The sequence below is a fragment of the Misgurnus anguillicaudatus genome, chromosome 25 (genome assembly GCF_027580225.2).
Source record: "Misgurnus anguillicaudatus chromosome 25, ASM2758022v2, whole genome shotgun sequence".
Taxonomy (NCBI): domain Eukaryota; kingdom Metazoa; phylum Chordata; class Actinopteri; order Cypriniformes; family Cobitidae; genus Misgurnus; species Misgurnus anguillicaudatus.
Genome location: NC_073361.2, coordinates 21,005,898 through 21,030,467, shown reverse-complemented (window position 1 = coordinate 21,030,467; position 24,570 = coordinate 21,005,898). Strand labels below are relative to the sequence as shown.

Here is a 24,570-nt window from a genome sequence, read left to right as displayed (position 1 = left end):
AATGCCACATAGAATTAAGGCAGTTCTGAAGGCGAAAGGGGTCAAATACTGTATTAGTATGGTGTTCCTAATAATCCTTTAGGTGAGTTTACAGCGATGTAGGATAGGACAACAGAATGTTGTCTTGGTAAGCTCGCTAGATTTTAGGATTCTGTTTCTATTTCTCTCTGTCTTTTGCACAGAGACATATACAGAGGTCATCATAAATAAGGAATGTGGACGGACGCCTGCTGGGCCTTTGGCTGTGGTCTCCCGTGTCACAGCAGAAGGGCCGACTAACAGAGAATCTAATCTGAGCTGACATTCATCACTGATAGAGGATGATCCCACAGCTGGGGTCATACATAGAGACCTCTGAAAGCAAAAACCTCTGAGCTTGTATTAGTCTTTCACCGTAACCTGGGGTATGGGATTACACTGTCAGCGGGGTGCTGATCTAAAAATGAGACACTTTACTGGTATTTTACACACATGGCACGTCTTACTAGAAAGACTGACTTAATTGTCAGTTGGGGTCTCTAAAAACTTCTGATGTAAAGAGCTATACATAGTAAGAAAAGGGCATTGTTGTCAGCGCTGTAGCTTAATCATCTGTGCTAATGTGGGCAATTAAAAGGTTTTAATTTGGTTTGCGTCATTTCCGATTCTTCTCTTTTATTTTGATAATTCCCAGTAACTTTACTGTACCTTGCAGATTTTAAAGGGGACATATCATGAAAATCTGACTTTTTTCATGTTTAAGTGCTATAATTGGGTTCCCAGTGCTTCTATCAACCTAGAAAATATAAAAAGGTCAACCCAGTAACTTTTAGTAACCCATTCTCTGCAAGCATGTGAAAAATAGGTCATTGAAATTTGACTCCCCTTGTGATGTCAGAAGGGGATCTTATTATAATAATACCGCACTTTAATCTGCAACTATCTAAACACGGCTCTGACATTAAGTGCAAAGAGAGAGAGCGAATAATTGACAGCACAATTGAGTTTCAGTTTCAACAAACCTCCATTATGGCGATCAGTGTTTGCATTTTATCACCTCAAGGACACACCCAAAAACGGCACATTTTTGTTCACACCTACAAAGTGGCTATTTTTGCATGCTATAAAAAAATATCCATATGGTATTTTGCGCTAGAACTTCACATACGTACTCTGGGGACACCAAAGTTTTAATTTAGATCTTAAAAAGTCTTGTGAAATGTCACCTTTACGGTGCGTTTACACCAACTGCGTTTCAGGCGTCAAAATCGCGTCTACCGCGCCTAGTTTGCCACTTGAACAATTTGAATGCATTCGCGCATCTAGAGCGAAGTAGACGCATGGAAAAAGCAAGCATTTGACGCGCGTCAGAGGCAAAATCCGCTTTTTGTGGGAGGGGCAAGTGCTATGCGGTTGTCTGTTTGCAAGATAACTGATGTTGATTGTGCATTTATCGAGAGAGTTACCAGTTTGTATTTGGTCACCTTACTATAGGGGGAAAATAAACGGGGCGGGTTGATAAATGTCACGTGACTCAAAAGTGAAATGTGTATTTACAACTTACCAGGTTGCCCAATCTCCTCACTGACACTCTTCCAAGCGAGGTCCTTTTTATTCCTGTCTCTATAGAAATAAGAACTTGTGTCGTATAGCTCCGGGTGACTGCTCACGGACAATATCAAGCATTCCTTCAGGTTAAATGAGTGACTCTGGGCGGGGCTGCCTCCACAGCAGCAAGCAGGCTCCTGATTGGTTAACGCGGCGCAACATTTTTCAACTCTTGCGTCAGCCGGCAATTCGCGTCAAACACAAAATGCACAAAAAGCACCATTCGCGCGTATCGCGTGTACCGTGCCAGGCGCTCAATTCTAGACGCGCGAATAGGGCGGAAACGCGTCTTCCGCGCCGCACCAAACGCCTCATCCCCGCCACGAGACCTACAGACGGACGTCAACGCGTCTTCACATTGACTTAACATTGAAATCACTTGCGCTTCATGCCTCTACCGCGTAAACGCAGCATTAAAGCTGCAATCTGTCACTTTGCCTCTCTATCGCCATCTCTATTTGAAACATAAAATTGCAGGCTGCTCAAAGTTGCATTGTGTAACTTTTAAAAGGATCTTTTGACAGAAATGCAATATTATATAGTTAACTATATAATCAATGATGTATAAAGACCTTACATAATGAACGGTATTGTTTTTATTACCTTAAATTGAGACGCTTTTATCTACATACACCGCAGGCCCCTTTACGTGGAAGTCACCATTTCCCTCCATCATGTTTCTACAGTAGCCCGAAACGGACAAACTGTTCTATAAAGCGCATGTTCTAAAAAGTAACAGATACTTTTAGGCCTGTCACAAATAAACATATTGTCATTTTTATAACTTAACCCTGTTCATCTTTTTTTTTGTATGTTTCCCCAGTGGTCCGTATACATTCGTGCAGCAGTGAGGAAAGAGAAGGGTCTGCCCATCCTCGTGGAGCTACTGAGAATAGACAACGACCGCGTGGTTTGTGCGGTCGCCACAGCGCTCAGAAACATGGCGTTGGACGTCAGAAACAAAGAGTTAATCGGTATGTTTCATTTCTTTGGTCTCTGTGACCAGTTTCAGGTGGTTTGTGGAGTTCAGGGTTATAGAGAGTGGTATATAATGGAGTTCAGTCCTTCATGTTTTAAGCACTGTGGTAAAGAGGGCTATTCGTACAGAGCTCTCAGGTCAAGGGAAGATGACTGTCATTTTATTATTACATAGCCCTGGCCGCTCATCGTTTTAAATTGGTTAACCAGCATCACATTCGTTGGTCTTGTGGAAGTATTTTTAGCTTTTTATTTTAGGTCATATGTATCATCATATAGTTGCACCTCTCCACCGTGACAGTATCAACATCTGTTTATTTATACATGCGCTAAATATCACCTGTAATTGACATAATTTCCTGCAGTCATGTGTCAAAGACGCTGTGTGAAGTCTGAATGTATTTTCAGTACACTGATGCAGGTGTTGAGCATCACATCGCATTGCCTCTGAATCACTCATATTAAAGGGATCGTGACAGGATCAGATTCTGCACAGGTGGGCTCAGTCTGAATGACGGGGCGGTCCGCTGTGGCACATAGTCCCGGTTGTGGCCACATGCTGACCCGCTACATCAGGCGCTTAATTAGAACTTGTTTCCTTTCTTCCTGTTCTCTGCCTCACGCTGACATTCACACCGTTCCCGGTGACATCATCAGCAGAATATTGATCTCACACTTAATGATCTCAGTTTCCCCGGTGAGTCCTGTCGTCTCCTTGGCAACGGCTTCCCAGTTTCCGCCTGCTGGTTTTCAAGTCTCTCGGCTCCCCGAACAACTGGTTTGAGTTTGCCACCTGCAGTCCGCCTAGATTTACACATCGTCTAAAATCAGACTGTGGAGATCAAATTTGGCACAAGTGTTTGTTTGCTTTATTTCCTAATGCAAGCACCGAGACGTTTAGTTTAACGTTTAATCCAAATTGACCCTGTTTACTTTCTAAATACGTGATTTATTTATCCATTGGAAAAGAGTGTGTCTGTAAAATTTCTTCAAAATGCTAATTTTTGCTAATGTCATTCATTCCTTATGAAAACATACTGCAGAAAAATATCTAGATGCACAGTAAAAATTGAAGTATTCTGTTTATTGCAGTTTAGCATTTAACTGTAGGTTAAATACTAAACTGTAGGTGTAATACTAAAAAAACTGTAGTATGCATTCACAAAGTGTAGTAATTACTATAATTTACTACAGTATACTACAATTGATCACAGTTTACTATACTAAAGTATACTACAATGTTTTTTTCATAAGAAATCTACATGTTATGTTTTGGATCCTTTATTAGATTAAAGATTAATGAATAAATAAAAAGGTAAAAAAAAATAATAATCCTGTTGCTTTGATTTTATGTGCATTACAAGATCAAAATATTGAGAGATTGTCCTGTATCTCCTTTGTTGTTACTCTTTTTTTAAACACGCAGTTAAAAGACAATTTTAGAATACTCATTTTCCTTTAATGTACACAAAGTGTAATTTTTAAACCTCATTGGCATTCATAAACCCTTGGGTACAGTAGAAATGTAATCTCTGTCTCTACTGTGACCTTTTCTCTTTCATGTTTTTCTTTTATTGCTTTTTTCAGTCACATTTCCTCGCTCTGGGTTTGAGTTGGATGACATCAGCGCTATGGAAAGGAGGGGGGTGAAGTGCTTTAGGCTGGTGTTAATTTTTGGCTCCGTACTGAGGAGAATGAGATAAAGAGAATTTGCGAAGCAAAGACGGTGAAGAAAAATTGTCCTAATAATATGCATCTCAGTGTTTTTCTCTAAAAGAATAAGGTGACACTACAGTAGCTGAATTAGGAATTGCAAGGTTGCTGAATTACATTCGAGGAATTAATCATATTTTCATACAGCACACATATACGTCTGGTTGACGTTGGCCTGATATACCCAAGTTTCATCGGCAACGTGCCTCAAAGAGCATTTGCTAATAGGGGAAAATAGTGGAAAATAGTGAAAGAGAATTGATTGTCTTTATGTTTAACCTTCCGTTTGTTAATCTCCCTTCTAGGACTTTTATTTATTTGGGCTACTTAAAGCCATATCCATGTCTTGATATTATGGTATATACACACCATCTATAGGGCCTCATGTATTAAAAATAGTGCTGGGCAAAGATTAATCACATACAAAATAAAAGTAATTTTTTGCACAATATATGTGTTTGTGCTTCGCGTCGGGTCCTGATCACACTGTTGGGGCTTATTTCCCGATAACTACCGGCTGCCTCTACATTATCCCGCTTATTACACGGCTACTTGTCACATAAGGAAAAAAAACGGACATGAATATGAATTTGAAACATTTTATTGGCATATTTGTTTTAAATAAACATTTTTATCCTTCCGCAAAACTTTGCACAGATGCATAAAATGATCGTAATACCTTATTAAGATCCTCTGCTTCATACTTGTCTGTCTCCATTTTTTTCTCTTTCAGCCAGTCTTTGAGAAGTGTTAATGCCCATTCTGTATTTTTTTTGTGTGTTGGCTTCGTAGCTGTCATGCTCTATTTTGTCAAGTTCAGTCTCAAGCTCTCTGTGTCTTGTCGTTGTTCGTTCTTCTATCCACTGTTTAAATGTTTAGTTTTTTCCGTACATGTTGAAATTAATGTCAAAATTTTCCATTCTTAATTGTGGTTGTCCAGTGTTTGTCACAAGATGGCGCCAAACAGTAATCTTTATTGGCCTTTATTGGCGCGGAGCGATTTTAATCGTACAAGTAGTACCGGCTATGCGTTATTACTTTGGAGCGGTTATTATTTGAAAAGAACGAACCTGCAAATGTCTCAACTGACCAATCAGAATCAAGCATTCCAGAGAGCCGTGTAATAAGTATAACATGTATGTATTTAAGAAACATTTACATGTGTATATATGTATTTATTTATATTTTTATATACTCTACATTATATATAGCCTAAATTAATAAAAAATATCAATAATTTTTTTTTATGTTTATATGTATGTGTGTGTTTTAAAATATACATAATACAGTTTTTTACAGACGCTAGGACACATTTCTCAATACTTAGGTCACTTTTGCAAAACTCTTCACACAGTGAGCATAACAGAAGTCTATGTGGGCTAAACTGAGGATCAATTATCATTGCTTTGGCACAAAATCTATTCAATGACTACATCTTTCGAATTTCATGAATTCTTTTCTCACTCAGACACAACAACTGCCAAAACTCTTTGTACATACAGGCCAATTTGCACATGCTTACTGTTTTCAAAACTGTTAAACTTATGTTCAAAACAATAACATAATTTAAAACTGAATAAGACAGCACGTTGCTACATTTCTACAGTAATATAATAATGAAATATATTTTAAATCTTAAAATTAAATGCTATAAAAAGTATTGGACAATTGGACCAGCCACAGCTATCCACAGCTGAGTAGATTAGCATTACTATTGTATCTATCTGTATCAGTGGATGGTGTGTATACAAATGATGGTATTTTGGAATTACGCAATGCAAAAAAGTTAAAAATAAATAAACAACATAAAAAATTGAAGAATTCTGCATCATATCTGATTCATTCCAGTAACATATATTGCAGTGATTTATAAACAGAGATGTGTCCTTGTTTTATACACAAAAAAAACATAGTATAATGCTAGATGTTGTTAGTGTTTTTAGGTCATTGTTTTGTGGGTGGCAAAGTGTGTTTGTCGGCTGTCAACCTTTGCTAGTGTTCTGGAAGAATGAGTTGATTTGAGACCTGAATAAAGTGTTTTGGTAGTTGTAGTGCATTTTAATGTGAAATGAACTGCTTTGCCAAGCTGAAAGTTTGTTAGGAGAACTGTGTGAAGAGTTTTGCAAAAGTGACCAAAGTATTGAGAAATGTGTCCTAGCGTCTGTAAAAAACTGTACACAACACAAACACATATATTGTGCAAAAAATAACTTTTATTTTATTAATCTAGATTAATCTTTGCCCAGCTCTAATTAAAAACTGTGTAGAAGAATCGTAAATTTGATCATACAATCATTTCTCAAAGCGTTTACATGTGATTGCGTGTACGCCTCTCTTTCAGATGTGAAGTCGCAAATAATCTTGAAATCATGCATGCGCAAACAGTTAAGCACGGAGTCGGCCTCCGGTAATGGGCTGACCCAAAGCCGATGTACGTTGTATGCTTGTAAAGCCGATACTTCTTAGATGTTATAGGTAAGGAGGGCGACATTACGCTTTTGGGTCGACGTGGCCAAATGTACACGTGCTGTCTGGATTAGATCTGAATTTGATCTATTGATCTTCACTAATGTAACCACTTATCTAACCTTTGGCAAGTTGTCCAGGTATTTACCACAAACCTCCAAAAAACCCAATGGCAAATTAAAATCCTTAACTTATAAAACTTCAGCAATTCAGCTGAAAACTCAGAGAAATACAGATTCCTCATGACTCCTAGTTGGTTTTCGCAAGTCACTGATACAGATATGTTCCAGTGGATGGATTTTGAAACGGTAATGTCTTTAATCCCCTGACTAATGTTCGAGGCTGCTTCAACATCCAGAACATCAGCCATGCTGGCCGTGTATGCATGCAGACAGGAGTTAGGCGTAACATTGGATGAGCTACAGACTTGTGTGATTTGTAATCTAAATGGCTCTCCAAACTTTAGGGAAAAGTAAAAGTTGCTTTTCCAGGCATATTGGTGTGGGTAAACAGACACATTTTTAGTGGATTTGTTGAAATGTGCTGTAACTTTGGAAACAGCTTTACTTTGCCTGTTTTCAAGATCCGACATTTAGAAGTAGAGGGATTTGGAAAGTTTAGATTTATCATCGAAAGTTTCATTTAGGAATTGATTACCAAAAAACGCATATTTCCACCCACTTTCACAAAAACAGAACAACACGGTGAAGTGTTTTGTCGACTGGCCTATGATGTGTGTGTGTGGTGTGTGCCTGTGACCAATTGACTTTCCCTCTCTTCAATTTGCGGAAAATCGTCCCATCTTTCAAATGCTCCCCGTGCATCCGTTTTGTCATTTTCTCCATCTTCTTACTTTATCTGTTTCCTTTCTTTTTCATTAGAAGATCCCCCGAAGTGCTTCAAACCAAAAGAGCCGCTTTATAATAATGGCACATAAGAAAATCACTCTTTATCTTCTTGGTGTCCAAAAGCAGGGACATCCAAAGCCATCTCTTCCTTCATTTCCACCAGGTGGCTCTTCTAAAATGTAAAGTCTTCAGAAGATGCCTTTGCTTTTAATGCAATACGACAGACATGAAAGGTGGTAACAGAGAGCGATACAGCGTTTGAACGGCCCAACATCCCCCTTTTAAGTAATCGCCACGGTGACTGATTTCCAATTTAATTTGCGCCCTAACCTTTAAGAACAATTTTAGCTTTGAATACCTTGTTGTTTATACTTCTCTCTTACATCCACGTAGGCCATTTTCTGCCACTGGGGTTTAAATCTTCCATTGGGTTAGTAAAAAGCCCTCTATGGCTCAATTAAAATGTTATTCCAGAATAAAAGCTCACAAAGATGATGCCCGAAGCCTTTCACCACCGTGTGACATTTCAAACCGAAACGAGCACCCTCAGGGCAGCTTCATGAAACATTTTACAAACTCCCTTTGAACTCCCCTTGATAGGAATATTAATGTACTTCTTTTCAATTGGATCCACTTTAATGCAAATACTTGCTATTGTTGTCATAATATACCTTGTCAAGTACCTATGTGAGTTTTTCCCGAAGCAAAAAAGATAAATGATCCTTTCAGCTTAATGTCTTAAACAGCATTATGGACACCTAGACTTTAGCATAATGCATCTATTATGGAGCACCGTTGAAGCTATCCATCTCTCTTTGTAAGTGTCTAGGGGTGCGTGTGTATTTCTGGTGCTCATGACAGTCCAGGGCCCTGCAGCTGATTGCATGTTTTGTAGGAGAATGGGCTTTTATAGGCTGGAGGGCCTGCACTTACCTCTGATTACCAGCAGGCCCTTGTACTCCCAAGAGCCAGTAGATGAGGCACTCCAGCGAGTCAAGGTTAGCATCCAGTCATATACAGCTGCTAACTCTAGCCATGTAAGACAGCTAACACTAGGACTGTTTTTATTTATCATGAGGAGTGAGATACGGTGTTATTTAAAACCCTCTTCACTTTTCCACGATTGTTTCTGATGTTGGACGCTGCAGCTAAATTGAAGATTTTCAAAGGCTCGATCTGAATTCATCTTGTACAGATTGCTCCTATAAATCAGCAGCTTGTGCTTAAGGGTCCTGAACATGTGATTACTCATAATTGTGGCATCTCATGCTTCATGTTAATCTTAAAACCTAAAACTTGACTCAAAATGCCCCACACTTCACCAGTCTCCATGTCCTTTTTTGTGAGAATATGATCATGGTGCATTAGTAGTGTGTTATGCATGTTTGTGTATTTGGGGATTACAATTTTTCGAAGTATTATATAATAAGCAAAAATGGCATGTGCATAATAATTTGGAACACGATATATACCATTTACATAAACAAATATACTATTGAGGTTCCAATATGTACATTTTGAGGTATTAATCTGAACCCTTTAGATACAAAGCTGTACTTTTGGAAAGGGTACCACCACAATATTAGCTTTTCTACCATGGTTTTTGAAAGTGGTGTACTGCACGCAGTTTGTGTGTTGTCATAATGAATTTGCGTGCAGCGCCAATGATTCGTATGTATGTCTGCATTAATCTGTGCCCTTCCAATGTTTAGTTTGTTTTATAAGTAGTGGTGCTTACATTATGCAAAACATTACTATTGTTTTTTGGTGACTGTTGTTTGACAATGTACAATATAGATGCAAGTAAGATGTATCTTCTCTATTTAACACATTTACTATATTTAAATCCCTAATTTTTCTCCAAAATTAGTAGAAAAACATGTAACGTGTTGGACTGCTTATATTTAGATGTTTAAACTTTATAAAGGTAATATTTGAAGAGTTTGGTTCCAAAATGCGATAAACGGCATTTTTGGAAAAAAATGAGTTACTGCCAAAATCAGTATTATATCAGGTCAGTAGTTAAAAGTAAATTCTTAATTTTACGCAAAATCCAATATCCGCCGTGTTATTCTGTCATCTTTTCTCCCTTTTTCCCCAAAATGCGATAAACGCCACTACTCCTTTTTTACAGAACGCAATAAATCCTACAGCGCACCATTCACGCAATGTAAACAAGCAATGGCGGCGCGCTGAGTACACAGAGTCCTAGTTTTCCTCATCTACTTTGTACTTCGTGATCAACAAACAAAACAAAATAATACTTTAATTGCATTGATAAACCTGTGATGGTTTTCTGTGATGGGAAAGAAACGTAAGCCATCAACATCTAATAATTTCCCTGAGAGGCACTCGGGAGACGGGTGCTTTTTCTCCCGACAGCATCAAGCTTCTCATGCTAACACATTGACCCCAGAGGATCTTATGAAAAACTTTCCATAATTTTACTCAAAGTCAACGAAAATCGAGCAGGACTAAAAACATTTTACAGCTGATCGCTGTGAAAGACGTTAAGCGAGGACGTCAAGTAACCGCAATGACAGTGATCTTAATATGACAAAGTAAGTGTTTTGATTAATGACATTAATGTTTATTTTTTTAATCAGTGTATACCACTAGTCAACTAAATAAATATAACATGGCAAAGATGAATGCACATTTATATAGGCTATTGATTGAATAGATTTATAGCATTTTGAATAAAAACTTGTCATGGATTTATTGCATTTTGTGGAAAAAATAATTCGTTTTTATAATAAATCTTTGAAAATCAAGTTATGGATTTGAATTTTTTATGTTTTTATAACCTAAAGATGCTATGTGAAAGTTTGTAACAGAAAATAGTTGTTTTCATCTTGCCACTTTCTTGGTATAGAAAACACGTTTTTACCAAAATTTGTCAAAATGGATTTTTGCGTTTTGGAACCAAACTCTTCATTTAGTTTTTCATCAGTGCATGTCAAACCAATTTTTACCCCTTTCTAATTTAATCCTTACGCCACCATCACGCAGACACACTGTCAGAAATAAGGGTACAAAACTGTACATTTTCTGTCATTGAGGCTGTACTCTAAGTTTCCATTTGGTAGCTTTACAGGAATACAAAACAGAATACAATTTTTGGTAGATTATCGTACCTTAAGGACCTACATTGTTAGAAAAATGTCAAAATATGTACCCTAGCTGCTATTGGGGCACTACCCTTTAAAAAGGTCCTTATATGGACCATTAGGTACAGATATGTAAACATTTAGTACCTATATGTACATTTGAGATACTAATATGTATTTTTGAGGTACTAATAAGCTTTCTTATGTACAAATATGTACCTATGAGGTACTAAAATGAAATCTTTAGGTGCAAAGCTGTACTTTTTGAAAGGGTACAGTCCCAGTGACAGAAAAGGTACAGTTTTGTACCTTTATTTCTGACGGTGCATGGGGTTGACATATTAAATTAATTTAGACTTTTCTCATCAAACAAATAAAACTGAAAAGATATTGATTTTATCTGACAGTTATCAACACAAGCACTTGAAATTAAGACAGCAGAAAAAAACTATTTGAAACACTATGTGCGTAACAGAGGAGCTCATTGTTGGAGTATTGTAGACTTAGTGAACAGTAGCTCAAATGTTATTGCTGATCGATAGTTTTAACCGTCCTGTTTTCAGTAAATATCATATTTTACCCACAGTTCGCCTTTCAATAAAATCTCACATCTCACTGGACTGCCTCCATATTGTCAGCTCACACAAAAAACCAGACCATTCTGCCTGCGGGTATGAGATAAGACGACACCAATTAACTAGAAGCTCATTGATGAAAAATCTTTTTTGCTTCATGTTGGAAATTACGTCTGTGTTTTTCCTTTGGAGACCATTTGGAATTAGCGTAAAGAATTGAACAGTGTTAGATTAATTTCATTAGCTGTGTGCTTCTGTGATAGAATAATTGGGTGCCATAATAAGAGCGACTCTTATGAGTTTCAAAGGTCAAAATATTGGAGTGGCAATGAGAAATCAAAACCATTTTCTTATTCCTCTTTAAACTGGATTGCTATCACAAAAACTCTTTTTTTATCAGTTTAACTTATAATTCATCTAGAGTCGGTGAAAATCAGCAAAATAAAACATTTTGACATTTGTGATCATTGCTAGTGGGGTTACCTGAAGCTGTTTACATTTTCTGACAGTAACTTTGAAGGAACTTAACAGAGAAATACGGGTGAATATAGGTCTCTTCATTCCCCTTAACACTGTTGAGTATGATTTCCCTTGATGTTTACTGGATACAGCAGACGAAGTCTAAAGTTATTTCACTCTGAATCCTTTCTCTAAAACTTTCACCCTATAAAGTATTAAGACACGTCATTCTTTTGACAAGTCACTTTGCACTTCTGTGGATGGACCTATTAAAGCAGCATCTTAAAAACCGGCCTATACTAAAAATCTGATGTTCAGACAGGATTATTGCCAATGCAAATAAAATCTAAAGCTGTGTAGTTTACTTACATTATGCTTAATTTCATGAGAAACAGAATCATATCAAAATAATTTTTACATAATATACAACAAATTTGTAATGAAAGATTAATTCATGTATCTTATACAGTGTGGTAAAATAAGTATTTGACACATCAGCATTTTTATCAGTAAGGGGATTTCTAAGTGGGCTGTTGACCAAAATTTCCACCAGAAGTAGCCATCAAGCAAAATATTGAATTAATACAAAAAATCAGAACATTTAAGTATACAAGTTGAGTCATAATAAATAAAGTAAAATGACACAGGGGATAAGTATTGAACAGACTTTATTTAATACTTTGTAGAAAAGCCTTTGTTTGTGATTACAGCTTCTAGATGCCTCTTGTATGGAGAGACCAGTCGTCTGCATTGCTCAGGAGTGATTCTGGCACATTCTTCCACACAAATGGTCTTGAAATCTTGAAGGTTCCTTGGGCCTCTTTTATTATATTCTCTCCATAGATTTTCTATGGGATTTAGGTCAGGTAATTGACTGCGCAATTCAAGCAACTTGATTTTCTTTCTTTGAACCCACTTCATTGTTTCCTTATTTTCATCCAGAATGTCCCGGTACATTTCTCCATTCATCCTGCCTTCAATAATATGAAGTCTGCCAGTACCCCTTGCTGAAAATCAGCTCCAAACCATGATGCTTCCACCCCCAAACTTAAAGGAACAGTATGTAAGAAATATATATCAATTAATCATAAAATGGCCCTGTTATGTCACTAGACATTAAGAAATCTTTTTTATTTCAAGTACTTATATCACTGACAACAGTGGTCCGGCCAGGATATTGTCATTTAAAAAGTGTCGTTGCAGCCCTCAACTGATGTTTATGTTGTCATGTTGTGTATTGGCCACCAGTTGTGTGATTGCAGTACCAGTTTTAGCCACAAGTGTTTTGATTGCAATACCAGTTTTGGCCACAATCCTACATACTGTTCCTTTAACTGTAGGTATGGTGTTCTTGGGGTGGTGGGCAGTGCCATTTCTTCTCCAAACATGGTGTGTAAAATGACTGCCAAAAAGTTCAATTTTGCTTTCATCTGACCATACTATAGTCTCCCAATATTCCACAGGCTTCTCCAAATGCTCTTTCGCAAACTTTAGCCGAGCCTCAACATGCTTTTTGTTGAGCAATGATGAGGGTGCATAGATGCCATGGTGGTTCAGTGCATTGCTTATAGTTTTCTTTGAAACAACAGTACCTGCTGATGTAAGGTCTTCCTGTAGTTCTGCCCGAGTGGTTCTTGGCTCTTGGAGAACTCTCCTGTATATTCTTTGGATTCCTCGGACAGGGATCTTACGTGGAGCACCTGATCGTGGCCAGTTTATGGTGAAGTGATGCTCTTTCCATTTATGGATAATGGTCCCCACAGTGCTCACAGGAACATTCAGCATTCTGGAACACCATTTCCCCATTCAACGATAAGATAACGAAGATCTTGAGAGAGTTCTTTGCTTTTACCCATCATGAAGTCTTTCCTGTGTGCCTCCTGGGAAATGAGAAGCCGTTATAGGCCATCAATTAGGACTTAAGCAGCTGATATCAATTAGTACTGATAGGGGGCAGAGTTTCTCTTTCAATACTGACAGATTTCAGGTGATCTCCTGGCTTTCTATGCCATTTTGCACCTTGTTCTCTTAATGTGTTCAATAGTTATTATCTGTGTCATTTCACTTTATTTATTATGACTCAACTTGTATACTTAAATGTTCTGATTTCTATGAATTCAATATTTGGCTTGATGGCTACATCTGGTGGAAATTTTGTGTCAATAGCCCACTTAGAAATTCCTTTACTGATAAAAATGCTGATGAGTCAAATACTTATTTTCCCCGCTGTAATTATTGTAAATCCCTGTGTGTTTTTTTTTTATAAAAGCAGTTTTTCTCACTACAAAAATAGTTATAATATAAAAATAAAAATAGTTTAAAAAGCCGATATTCATGGCCGATATATCCTCTCAATAAAAAGAAAATGCAGTGAATTTGAGCTCAGTGTATAGAAAATGTAAAGAAACATCACTAGTTTAATGTTCAATATTAATGGTCATTATGTGAATGAATAACATTTCAAAAATTTAATCTTCAGAATTTAGTTAATATATTCAGTACTATCAGTATAAGCATCGGTATCTGGCAATATCACTCTGAAAAGTAAGTGCATTTCACTACAAATTTGTTTTAATGGCTGTTTAAACAACAATATTTTAAACGTAAACTGGAAAGTTTTCTATGGTTTGCGTTCCAAAAAAAAAGTATGTGGAGATTTGTATTTACTGCCTTGTAGGAGCTGGCGTATGTGCACAGCTGTAGTGTTTCTTTACAAGGTAACATCGCCATCTACAGGCCAGGCACACAGTCTGTTGTATGGGAATTTTTTTTTCTCTAAATGAAAATGAAAAACTTTTTATTAAACATAACAATACCTTGTCAAAATCAGATTTTTTTCCTTTTACTGGGCACTTTCTTCAGTGCAAGTTTTTCCAAGTCAGAATTAATTACACACCTCCTGCTGTTCTTTAATGTCAGGGTTTTCTCATATTTTCAGCTCTTTTCTCAAATAGCATGAATCATGCACACTGCAGTCTGTAAAACATCTGTTCTCAAAATCATATGATGCTGCTCTGACACGTCTGACAGACTGGAATTGTCACAGTTTCTGTATTATTGTATTATAAATCGCAACACAATATTTCTGACTGTGGAAAAATGTGACCCTGACTATCACAACTACTACAGTCTTAATCACAAACTCATTTGCGCTCTCTCTCTCTCTCTCTCTCTTTGTCTCTCGCTTACACTTTCTTCCCAGGTAAATACGCAATGCGGGACCTCATCCATCGCCTGCCGGGCGGAAGCAATGCTAGCGGTGGCACTGCCAACAGCACAGCGGGTAAAACCATGTGCGACGACACTGTAACAGCTATATGCTGCGCCCTGCACGAGGTCATCACCAAGAACATGGAGAACGCCAAAGCTTTACGAGACGCAGGTGGCATCGAAAAGCTAATCGGTATTGCTAGAAGTAAAGGAGACAAGTGAGTATGGCGATTTTCTTGATTTTTATACCACAGGGCTATTGACTGAGAAATGTTTAATGGGTATGCATTATTTTTTGTTAAATGCACGTCTGACCTGTTAAATGTCTTAAAACAACCACCAGAGCACGTCTGTGGTGACCGTGGTATAAGAAGAATAATCGACTTCGGGCCTTTGAATGATTTGAAAATAATGCACACCCATGGTGTAACGGTGCATTACCACCTTCGGTGTGCATTATTTTTTAAATAATTAACGGCACATTGTTAATTATTTCTTACTTATTGACCATAAGTGGAAGGACAGGAAATGATGAGTGAAGTGAGCGGAGGAGGTTTCTGTCATATTACTTATAAAAAGATGAGTCAGACCTCAATAAGGATTTTATAAGATTCAAGGCTGCTTCATACATACTTCCTTAGTCAGTGCTTGCTAAACTGAAAGAAAAAGCCTTTATTTGCAATAACTGGCTCACCATTCAAGCATCATTCTAGAGTACATTTACACAATGTTCTTTGCATTTTTTACATAGAAAACTTAAGTATGACTTAAGCTTTTTCACATATTTATGCAGTTAAAATTACCTTAAAGGTACAATATGGTTTTAGCGGCATCTAGTGGTGAGATTTCGAATTGCAATCAATCTCAATTTCGAAATGCAATGAGAAGCTACGGTAGCTACCACAGGACAAACATGTCCTCGTCTAAGAAAATGCATGAACGAAACGCACTCTGTAAAACAGTTTGTCCATATAGGGTTACTGTAGAAACATGACACTGACTTCCATGTAAGGAAGCCTGTGGTGTATGGAGATAAAAACGACTCATTTTAAGGTAAAAGAAACAATACAGTTCATTACGTAAGGTCTTTATTCACCACCGATAGTATAGTTATGTATATTACTTTATATTTCTGTCAAAAGATCCTTCTAAAAGTTACACAATATACCTTTATGCAATACGTATTTCTAAACAGAGACCTAATACAGTACACAGAAAGTTTTTTGGTCAATAAAAAAGCAAGAATTTGTTTGTGGTTCAAAAAAGACAAACTCCTGACATTGGATGAGCAGATAAGTGTGTTTGAGTATGTACAGTAACACTTACCACGGCTCTGACGTTACTCATTTATCACACTTTGTCTTGCCTTGCATTTGCATGGCCCTGATGGGAGTTTTGCTCTTTATAACTGATATTTTCCAGTTAAGTGGTTTCTCTTTTATGCCTGAATTTTTCTTAAAAGAGATGAACGGTATGAGTCAGACCTCAGTAAGCATTCCATTAGCTTCAAGGCTACATCGTCTACATATGTTCAGCAACATCGTATACAGTATACATCCAGAGTGCAGTGAGAAATGAGTTGCACTGTTGAAGTGGAATGAAGAAAAGTAAAAGTTTTATAAGAATTGATTCATTTATACTGAGAGTTTTGATTTGCTCTGTTCACTGTTGGCCTACTTAGACAGAATAAAATAATAAACCATAAGATGGTGCATCTGTTACAGTGATTTTACCACAGTTAAATGGTTCCGGGTATAAGTACATTCACATTATAAGTGATTTTGTCGCTGTTTGTCGCACGTCTCTTTCAACGAGGTTGTTAGGGGGCGTTTCTCAAAGGATAAGTCAATTTTCTTAAAAAAAATCCAGATAATTTACTCACCACCATGTCATCCAAAATGTTGATTTTTTTTCTTTGTTCAGTCGAGAAGAAATTATGTTTTTTAAGGAAAACATTCCAGGATTTTTCTCATTTTAATGGACATTAATAGACCCCAATTCTTAAAGGCGGAGTCCATGATGTTTGAAAGCCAATGTTGATATTTGAAATCACCTAAACAAACACGCCCCTACCCCAATAGAATCTGGACCTTCTGTTGATAGGCCCGCCCCACACATACGCAACCCGGCATTTGATTTGATTTGATTGGCTATAAGTGTGTTTTGGTAGTCGGCCCGTCTCCTTTTCCAACGCGTTTTTCAAACATCGTGGACTCCGCCTTTAAGTTTTAATGCAGTTTAAAATTGCAGTTTCAAAGGACTCTAAATGATCTCAAACGAGGCATAAGGGTCTTATCTAGCGAAACGATTGTCATTTTTGGCAAGTAAAATAAAAAATATGCACTTTTTTAAACCACAACTTTTCTTCGTCCGGCTGTCTGACGCGCCAGTGCCACCTCACGTAATTGCGTAATGACGTTGAAAGGTCACGTGTTACATATATGAAAGGCATATTTGCGGACCATTTTAAACAATAAACTGACACAAAGACATTAATTAGTATCATTCCACATACAACAACGTCAGAACGGTCCTCTTTCTTCACACTTGTAAACACTGGGGCGTAGTTTTGCATACGTCATCCATGACCTCTTGACCTGATAACGTATTACGTGAGGTCGCGCTGGCATGTCACACGACCGGAGGAAGATGAGAAGTTTATTTTTCTTGCCAAAAACGACAATCGTTTCGCTAGATAAGACCCTTATGCTTCATTTGGGATCGTTTGGAGTCCTTTGAAACTGCAATTTTGGACTGTTGAGTGTTGGGGTCCATTAAAGTTCATTAAAATAAGAAAAATCCTGGAATGTTTTCCTCAAAAAAAAACATAATTTCTTCTCGACTGAACAAAGAAAGACATCAACATTTTGAAGGACATGGTGGTGAGTAAATTATCTGGATTTTTTTCTTAAGAAAATGGACTAATCCTTTAATCTGGTTGTCATAAACAAATGAGTAACGTCCACTCCAGTAACTGAATATAAAGGGATGACGTGAACTCCACTGCTTCGCTCTCATTGGTAGTTTCTCCCGAAAGTCACTCATCATTTGCATAAAGTTCAACTTTTTTCAACTTTGTCTCGCGACTGGACACGCCCTATCCGGTCGCCAACGGTCACTGTCGCTCGTGTCGGCAAAAGTCGCCAAGCTTTCATTGAAATTAATGAGATCGTATCGCTCTGCTAGTCCCTGCTAGTCTGAATGCATGTTAACTTCTATTAACTGTGATAAAAAATACTAAACATCCAGAAATAGTTGAGTCCCAATGTAACATGCTAGAAATCTCTCCATTTTCAGGTCAATGTTTAAATGAGAGCATTTGTGACATTGATCTAGCTACAAAACACATTTGTATAAAAGTCCGATTTTCTCTCCTAGCTTTCGCACACGAGATGCTATTAGCAGCCTTATCGAATCATGCAGGGATAACATGGATCATCAGTTTTTCAACAAACCTAAGTACCAAACTCTGAAGTTCATTAGATTTTACTTTAACATCCCTTTGTCTTATAACAACTGCTTGTAGATCAAGGTCTTTTTATCCTTAGTGTCTGGTAAGCTGTATGTTTTCCAAGCCTGACAGTGAGTGAGAGATGACACCTCTTGTCCTGTTTGAGACAGGACACATACTGTCAAATACATTTGTCCAGCCCTCATCAAACTGACACATCACGCAACCGATCGGATATTCATACCCTGTGCTTGAGTCAGTATGCAGATGACAGCTGCTTATAGTTTCCTGCTGCGAGGTTATCAAAGGGACAAGCCAACCGGGTGCTTGTTTTTTAGTATAAAGCGTGAATATAACCAGGTGATGTATAATCATTGCAAGCATTGGCTGACATTGCAGTTTCATATCAGAATGGATCTTTTTCCTATATTGCTTTGTTATATTGTATATATAACTATTTATTTGGTGCAGTTTGTCATGTTTCTTTATATTATGCATCCAGTCTCCAGCTGCATAGGGTGTCACATTTATGCATTTTGTGTGACTTATAGCTGTTACCGCATTTGTGTCACCTGATCTGAACTTAAAGAACACAGATGTTTGAGACAGGGCCTGGCTCGACTGAAGATTAAACCATATTACAATCCATGTTTTAAGACGAGAGGAGAAAGAATAGAAATCCAGCTTCACGTCTAAGAATCCAATTCGTCATATATGAAAGGATAAGATGAAGGAACAGTGGCATTCATTTCCTCTGTTAAAGTCATGTTCGCTTTAATAGCTAAGATGTTCCAACTTCATTTCAAGTGGCAATTGGAAATTGTTTCATTGTGTCCTTTGAGCAGAAATGGATTGAGTCAGCTTGATAGAAGACAAAAGACACATCTGTTCCATCAAATCGGCCCAAGTCAAACAATTTATGTCCTCATTGAGAGCCGAACGATGGCTTCTGTTGTTTGCGGCGCATTGTTAATCATAACAAAAGCTGCTGTCTGTATGAGATGTTTTCATAGAAAGCATAAGAAACACATTTATGGCATTAAATGCTTTCATTCGAACAGTCATCTAAGAAACAAAATTGTGCCGTGTTAAATTTTAAACCTGTGTGAAATCCAGTTGAATGTTTTGTAAACACAACCTTTTACTCGGATATCATATTTTAGAAAAATGTATATTTTTTAGTTTAATACTTTGTTTTTTAAAGCTGCAATTTGTAACTTGGCTCTCTATCGCCACCTCTGTTGGAAGCATAAAATTGCAAATTGCGAGTTTTTTACTTTACATGGGTACAACCATAGATAATATGTATAATAAAGGCCAATAGAGGTTGACGTCTGCAACCGGCGGCCATCTTGTCTCAGTCAGCTCGCTTACTCGTAGCATTGTGTTTTAATGGTGCAGGTACTTTTAAATAACCATAACTTGTTCAATTTTCTACCAATTTTCAAAGATTTTGGCTTGTTATGAACATCAGAGATGTACCTATGACTCTGCATACTTATGAATAATGTTCATGAAACATGAAGCATCCAGAATTATTGCCACGTTAATAATGTTTGTAATGAACTAAACCATTGGAAAATAGGTAGAAAATTGAGCAAGTTATGGTTATTTAAAAGTACATGCACCATTAAAACACAATGCTACGAGTGAGCGAGCCGACTGAGACAAGATGGCCGCCGGTGATGACGTTAGAGACTCCGCCATAAGACATCTGGCCTTTATTATAGACGATTTTATCGGACGCACATGCGGTGACGCGATACGTGTCTGGTCCGAACTTTACTTCCGGTTTCAGTTTTTATTAATGGTCCTACTAGTTGCTAACCTAACTCTTGAACAAATACCTCATCGTAAAATAACAAATGTTTTGGTTTCCTAAGGTAATCTACGTGTTGTTTATTTTGCTTGTTATATAAATAAACTAAGTTAAAATTCGTATTATTTATTCTTAGCAGAGTTTACCGAAAGTTACGTGTTGACCACGAACGCCGCTTGTTTATGTTGTAATGGGTTCTGCACACCAAAACTTTTAAACGCGTCTGAAAACGCCTGGAGGACACCGAATGCCAGCTGTTTTTTCAGCCGAGCACTTTTAAGCTGTGAGCTGGTTGGTTGTTGTGATACTTGTCCTGCCACCCCTTCCTCCACTGTGATTGGACGGCCGTGTGAGAACTGCCATTGACGAGCGGAGCTTTTCACCCAAAGTTGAATCTCTTCCAACTCTCGACGCTTAGCGCCAATTGCGAAAAACCGCAGAGCGCTGGCTTATTTGACAAACGCGAGTTTCCATTGGAATTAATTGAAAACATGTGCCGGCCGTGGTCATAAATGCTTTGGTGTGCACGCCTCCTTACTGTTTAAACCTATAATCTATACATATCTATGGGTACAACCCTGACATTTCTGCCAAATCAGACCTGACTGCTTAACTCTTTCCCCACCATTGGTGAGTTAACCTGTCAATTAAGAGTAAGTGCTTCCGTGCCAATGGCAAGTTTGTACAGCAATCCATATTTCCGCTATTATCCACCAGGTGGCGCTTTTACCCAACTTATAAAACACGGAAGCATCCACTAAGTCCAAAAACAGCTCAAACGTTGTGCATGTTATGATCATCGCTTTGAATCTTATCTCTAACAAAAGTCTTTTGCAGTTATCTCAGCTTTTTGCTCCAAATTTTATATTTTTTAAGAAACCTACCCATATTTGAGAGTTGATAAAAGCGAACGAATGAAGATAGGATGAAACTTTTTTGTTTGAAAGCAGATGGTCTGTTCTTTCATTTGATAAATTATATGTTTATATATTTAAAGAAGACAATTTTCCAGAAGGCATTAAACTTTTGTGAAAATCATACAAAATACTGGCACTGGCTGGCAACTTTAAAAAAAGAAAGAGTTAAATTATAAATCATTGTTATAAGCTTACCATTGTGAATTGGGTTAAGGTTAAATAAACTGTTTTCAACAGTAATTTTTATGTGCTTGCCTTTGGTTTATTTTAACTAAACAAAAATGACAGATTGCAGCTTTAAAGGTGCAGTGTGTAATTTTTAGAAGGATCTTTTGACAGAAATGCTAAATAATATACAAAACTATATTATCGGGGGTGTATAAAGACCTTTTAATAATAAACCATTATCTTTTTATTACCTTAGAATGAGACGTTTTTATCTACATACACCAAGGGTCCCCTTATGTGGAAGTCGCCATTTTGTGCCGCCATGTTTCTACAGAAGCCCTTAACGGACAAACTTTTTTACTAATTTGTCTCTGTCAATGACATGTTTTTCTGGTGGCGGCTACCTTAGCTTCTCCATGCTTTTCAAAGGCAAGGGAGAAGCAATGGACTGAGCCATTGGATGCAATTCACAACCTCACCACTAGATGTCGCTAAGATTTACACACTGCACCTTTAAATAGACTATTTAAATACTATACAAATGCATTTGTCAATTACTAGTATATTTTAAGAATACTGTATGTGTTTTAATGTATTTAGTGATTTATTTATTTTAAACCATATAAATAAAGTTTTTTTATCTTAGTAACTAGCATCACCCTCTCAAATGTCAGCAGAAGGCGTTAGGCAAGTTTGCATATGTGACTCTGGTTTTGAAATCCAGACTAAAGTCTGATAATTATAAGATTAAAGTTTATGAAGTTTATATTCATTTATAAATTGTAATCATTGATTTCACACTGATTTCAACCTTTGACATGACCTTTCTTTGTCAATATTAAAATCAATATCAAGATTTCAGGTTATATTTTCACTGAATGTTCTTTACATTATGTAAGATGATTTTATGTAGAAAACACTAAGTCCCTTAGCACAGACAAGGTCACAGAATCAGCCCTGCATGTTGACAGCAACCATATGCTATCTTTAATACGGTTGAATCACTTTCTAAAAGACTCTTCTGTTTCTCTCTCTCTCTTACACAGACATTCACCTAAAGTGGTGAAGGCAGCATCTCAGGTTCTCAGCAGCATGTGGCAGTACAGAGATCTCCGGAGCCTTTATAAAAAGGTAGGAGATTTGTTTCCACTCACGACAGCTGTGTGCCGCTTCACCCATCCCAAACCAAAGAGTCCAATTAGCATGCAAGCTGATCTCACACCTCTGTCCCAGTACCGTATGTGTGTTTGATATTTCAGAGAAAACAGTTGGAAATAAATCAATTGAAAATGTATTTTCGTTCCATTCACCCTCGCCAACAAAGATGTGTGACATACTGTTTGTTCAGCAAGACTCCTCGCGGTCGACTGTTAATATTAGTCTGCGGTAACTACCAAAAAATGCTCTATTGAGCAGTAATCGTCATGCTGAGGAGATATTTCTATTCAATAAATGTTTGTCTACATCACGTCTCTTTCACAGGCAAACTGCAGCCTTGACTTGCGCAAGGTTCATTCGGAGTAATGTAGGCCTATTGTATGTTTTGAGCAGCACCACAGATAGATAGCAGTAAATAACCTTGTATGCATGCTCGGGTATTTCTGTGGAATAGCAATTAAAAGCAGACATTTAAAAAAAGATCTTGTTTTTTATTACAAATATAAGGGTAACCTTGTGACCAATAAATAGATATTGTGCTCTTGAAAATTAAATGAAGGGCATTGGGATTTAACCCATTTATGTGTAGCTGGCTAGACGGCTTAGGCTGCATTCACACAGAGCTACAAACAGACAAGGAACAAGTGTTTACTAAAGTCTATTAAACTTAAAGTCTATTGAGATAACTGTTTGTAAACACATTATTGATGCTAAAAATGTATTGCTGAAGCATGTTATAAAGACTGTTAACTAGATGAATTGTGAAGTTAGACGGTTTAACAGTGGCGGCTCTTGACTGCTCTTCCGAGGGGCGCAGATTCAAAATATGTGTTCGGAGTGTCATGTGTGTTGCTCATGTTTTCAAAATGTGTGTTTGTTGTGTCATGTGAACCATGTGCATCACGTGTTTTGTCAAATTATGTGCCTGCTGCACACACGTCAAAACCGTTTATGATAAAAGAGATGCTAACGTTCAAACAATACACGCAAGACACTCCCTTAACACTAAACTCTGATTACACATGAGATTATGCGAGTATCTGGCAAACGCTAGGGGTGTCACAATTAATCGATTGTGCGATGCATCGCGATGCGGGGGTGGACAATTCTGCATCGATGCAGTAATAACCCATAATCGATTATAGCCTGCTGACGTCATTCGTCGCGTACAGGTATGTGGCGCTTCGCGTCGGGTCCTGATCACACTGTCGGGGCTTATTTCCCGATAACTACCGGCTGCCTCTATATTATCCCTTACTTAATGACGCATTTTTGAATGATGTGGCTTATAGTCCGGAAAGTACGGTACTGTCATTACTATTAGTATGCGGTCTACAATTTGCTAGCTAGCTATGCCTTTATCACGTAAATGCTTGGTTGCGATAATTTACAAAACAGCTGGGTCTTCTTATTTAAATTTACTAAAAACAATGATATGAAAAAGAAATAGATTCATTTTGTGAAGAGACAGTTATATGAGAGATATGTCAGCTTTTACGCAAGTGGGCGTGGTTTCAGCACCGACCCAAGCGTTTAATTCCTGCTTTTTTCCTGCTTAACCCACAGGATGCTTTTTTATCCGTGGAGGGCAAAAAGGAAAGTTTTGAACAGTTATTTGATTTCATGCAGTTACAATAAATGGGGTCATAAAAGTTATTCTGAAGTCTTCTATAAAACGTGCTATAGCTTTATATGAGAAACAAAACAAAATGTAACCTTTCCAGGTCATACAGGTTTAATAAAGGAAAGTAAATAATAACTCTCCTTTTATTTTCGGGGACACTGTTTTTTATTAAGGTACACCAACATTGTCCACCTGACTTGTGCACAAACTACCCAAATTGTGCTGAAAATGGAAATGGTGACATGTGGGTTTATGAAAATTGTGTGTGGACACAAATACAATTGTGCTGCCCAGTAACAGACCACTGTCCACCTATAAATACTGGAACCCCCCAGGCTCGGAGACCAGTATGTTCCCCTTCACTGAGCAATATTCATTCTGACAGATATAAAGCTGGGTGGAAAGAAACTTCCCAGATTCATCCCTGTAATGTAACACTCAGCCCACTCCACTGTGCACAGAAGGTGCCACCGAATTACAGCTCGTC

At 37.6% G+C, this 24,570-nt stretch overlaps 1 protein-coding gene across 4 annotated transcripts in view; it reads left to right on the top strand.

Annotated features, from left to right (window-relative positions):
* ctnnd2a (catenin (cadherin-associated protein), delta 2a) overlaps positions 1–24,570 on the top strand; it is a 341,772-nt gene that overhangs the window by 291,268 nt on the left and 25,934 nt on the right. For all 4 annotated transcript variants that reach the window (XM_073864207.1, XM_055181469.2, XM_073864205.1 and 1 more), the window contains 3 exons: positions 2,411–2,561; positions 14,939–15,164; positions 22,348–22,432. In XM_073864207.1, the coding sequence (XP_073720308.1) occupies positions 2,411–2,561; positions 14,939–15,164; positions 22,348–22,432 (462 nt within the window). The remainder of the gene's footprint in view (positions 1–2,410; positions 2,562–14,938; positions 15,165–22,347; positions 22,433–24,570) is intronic.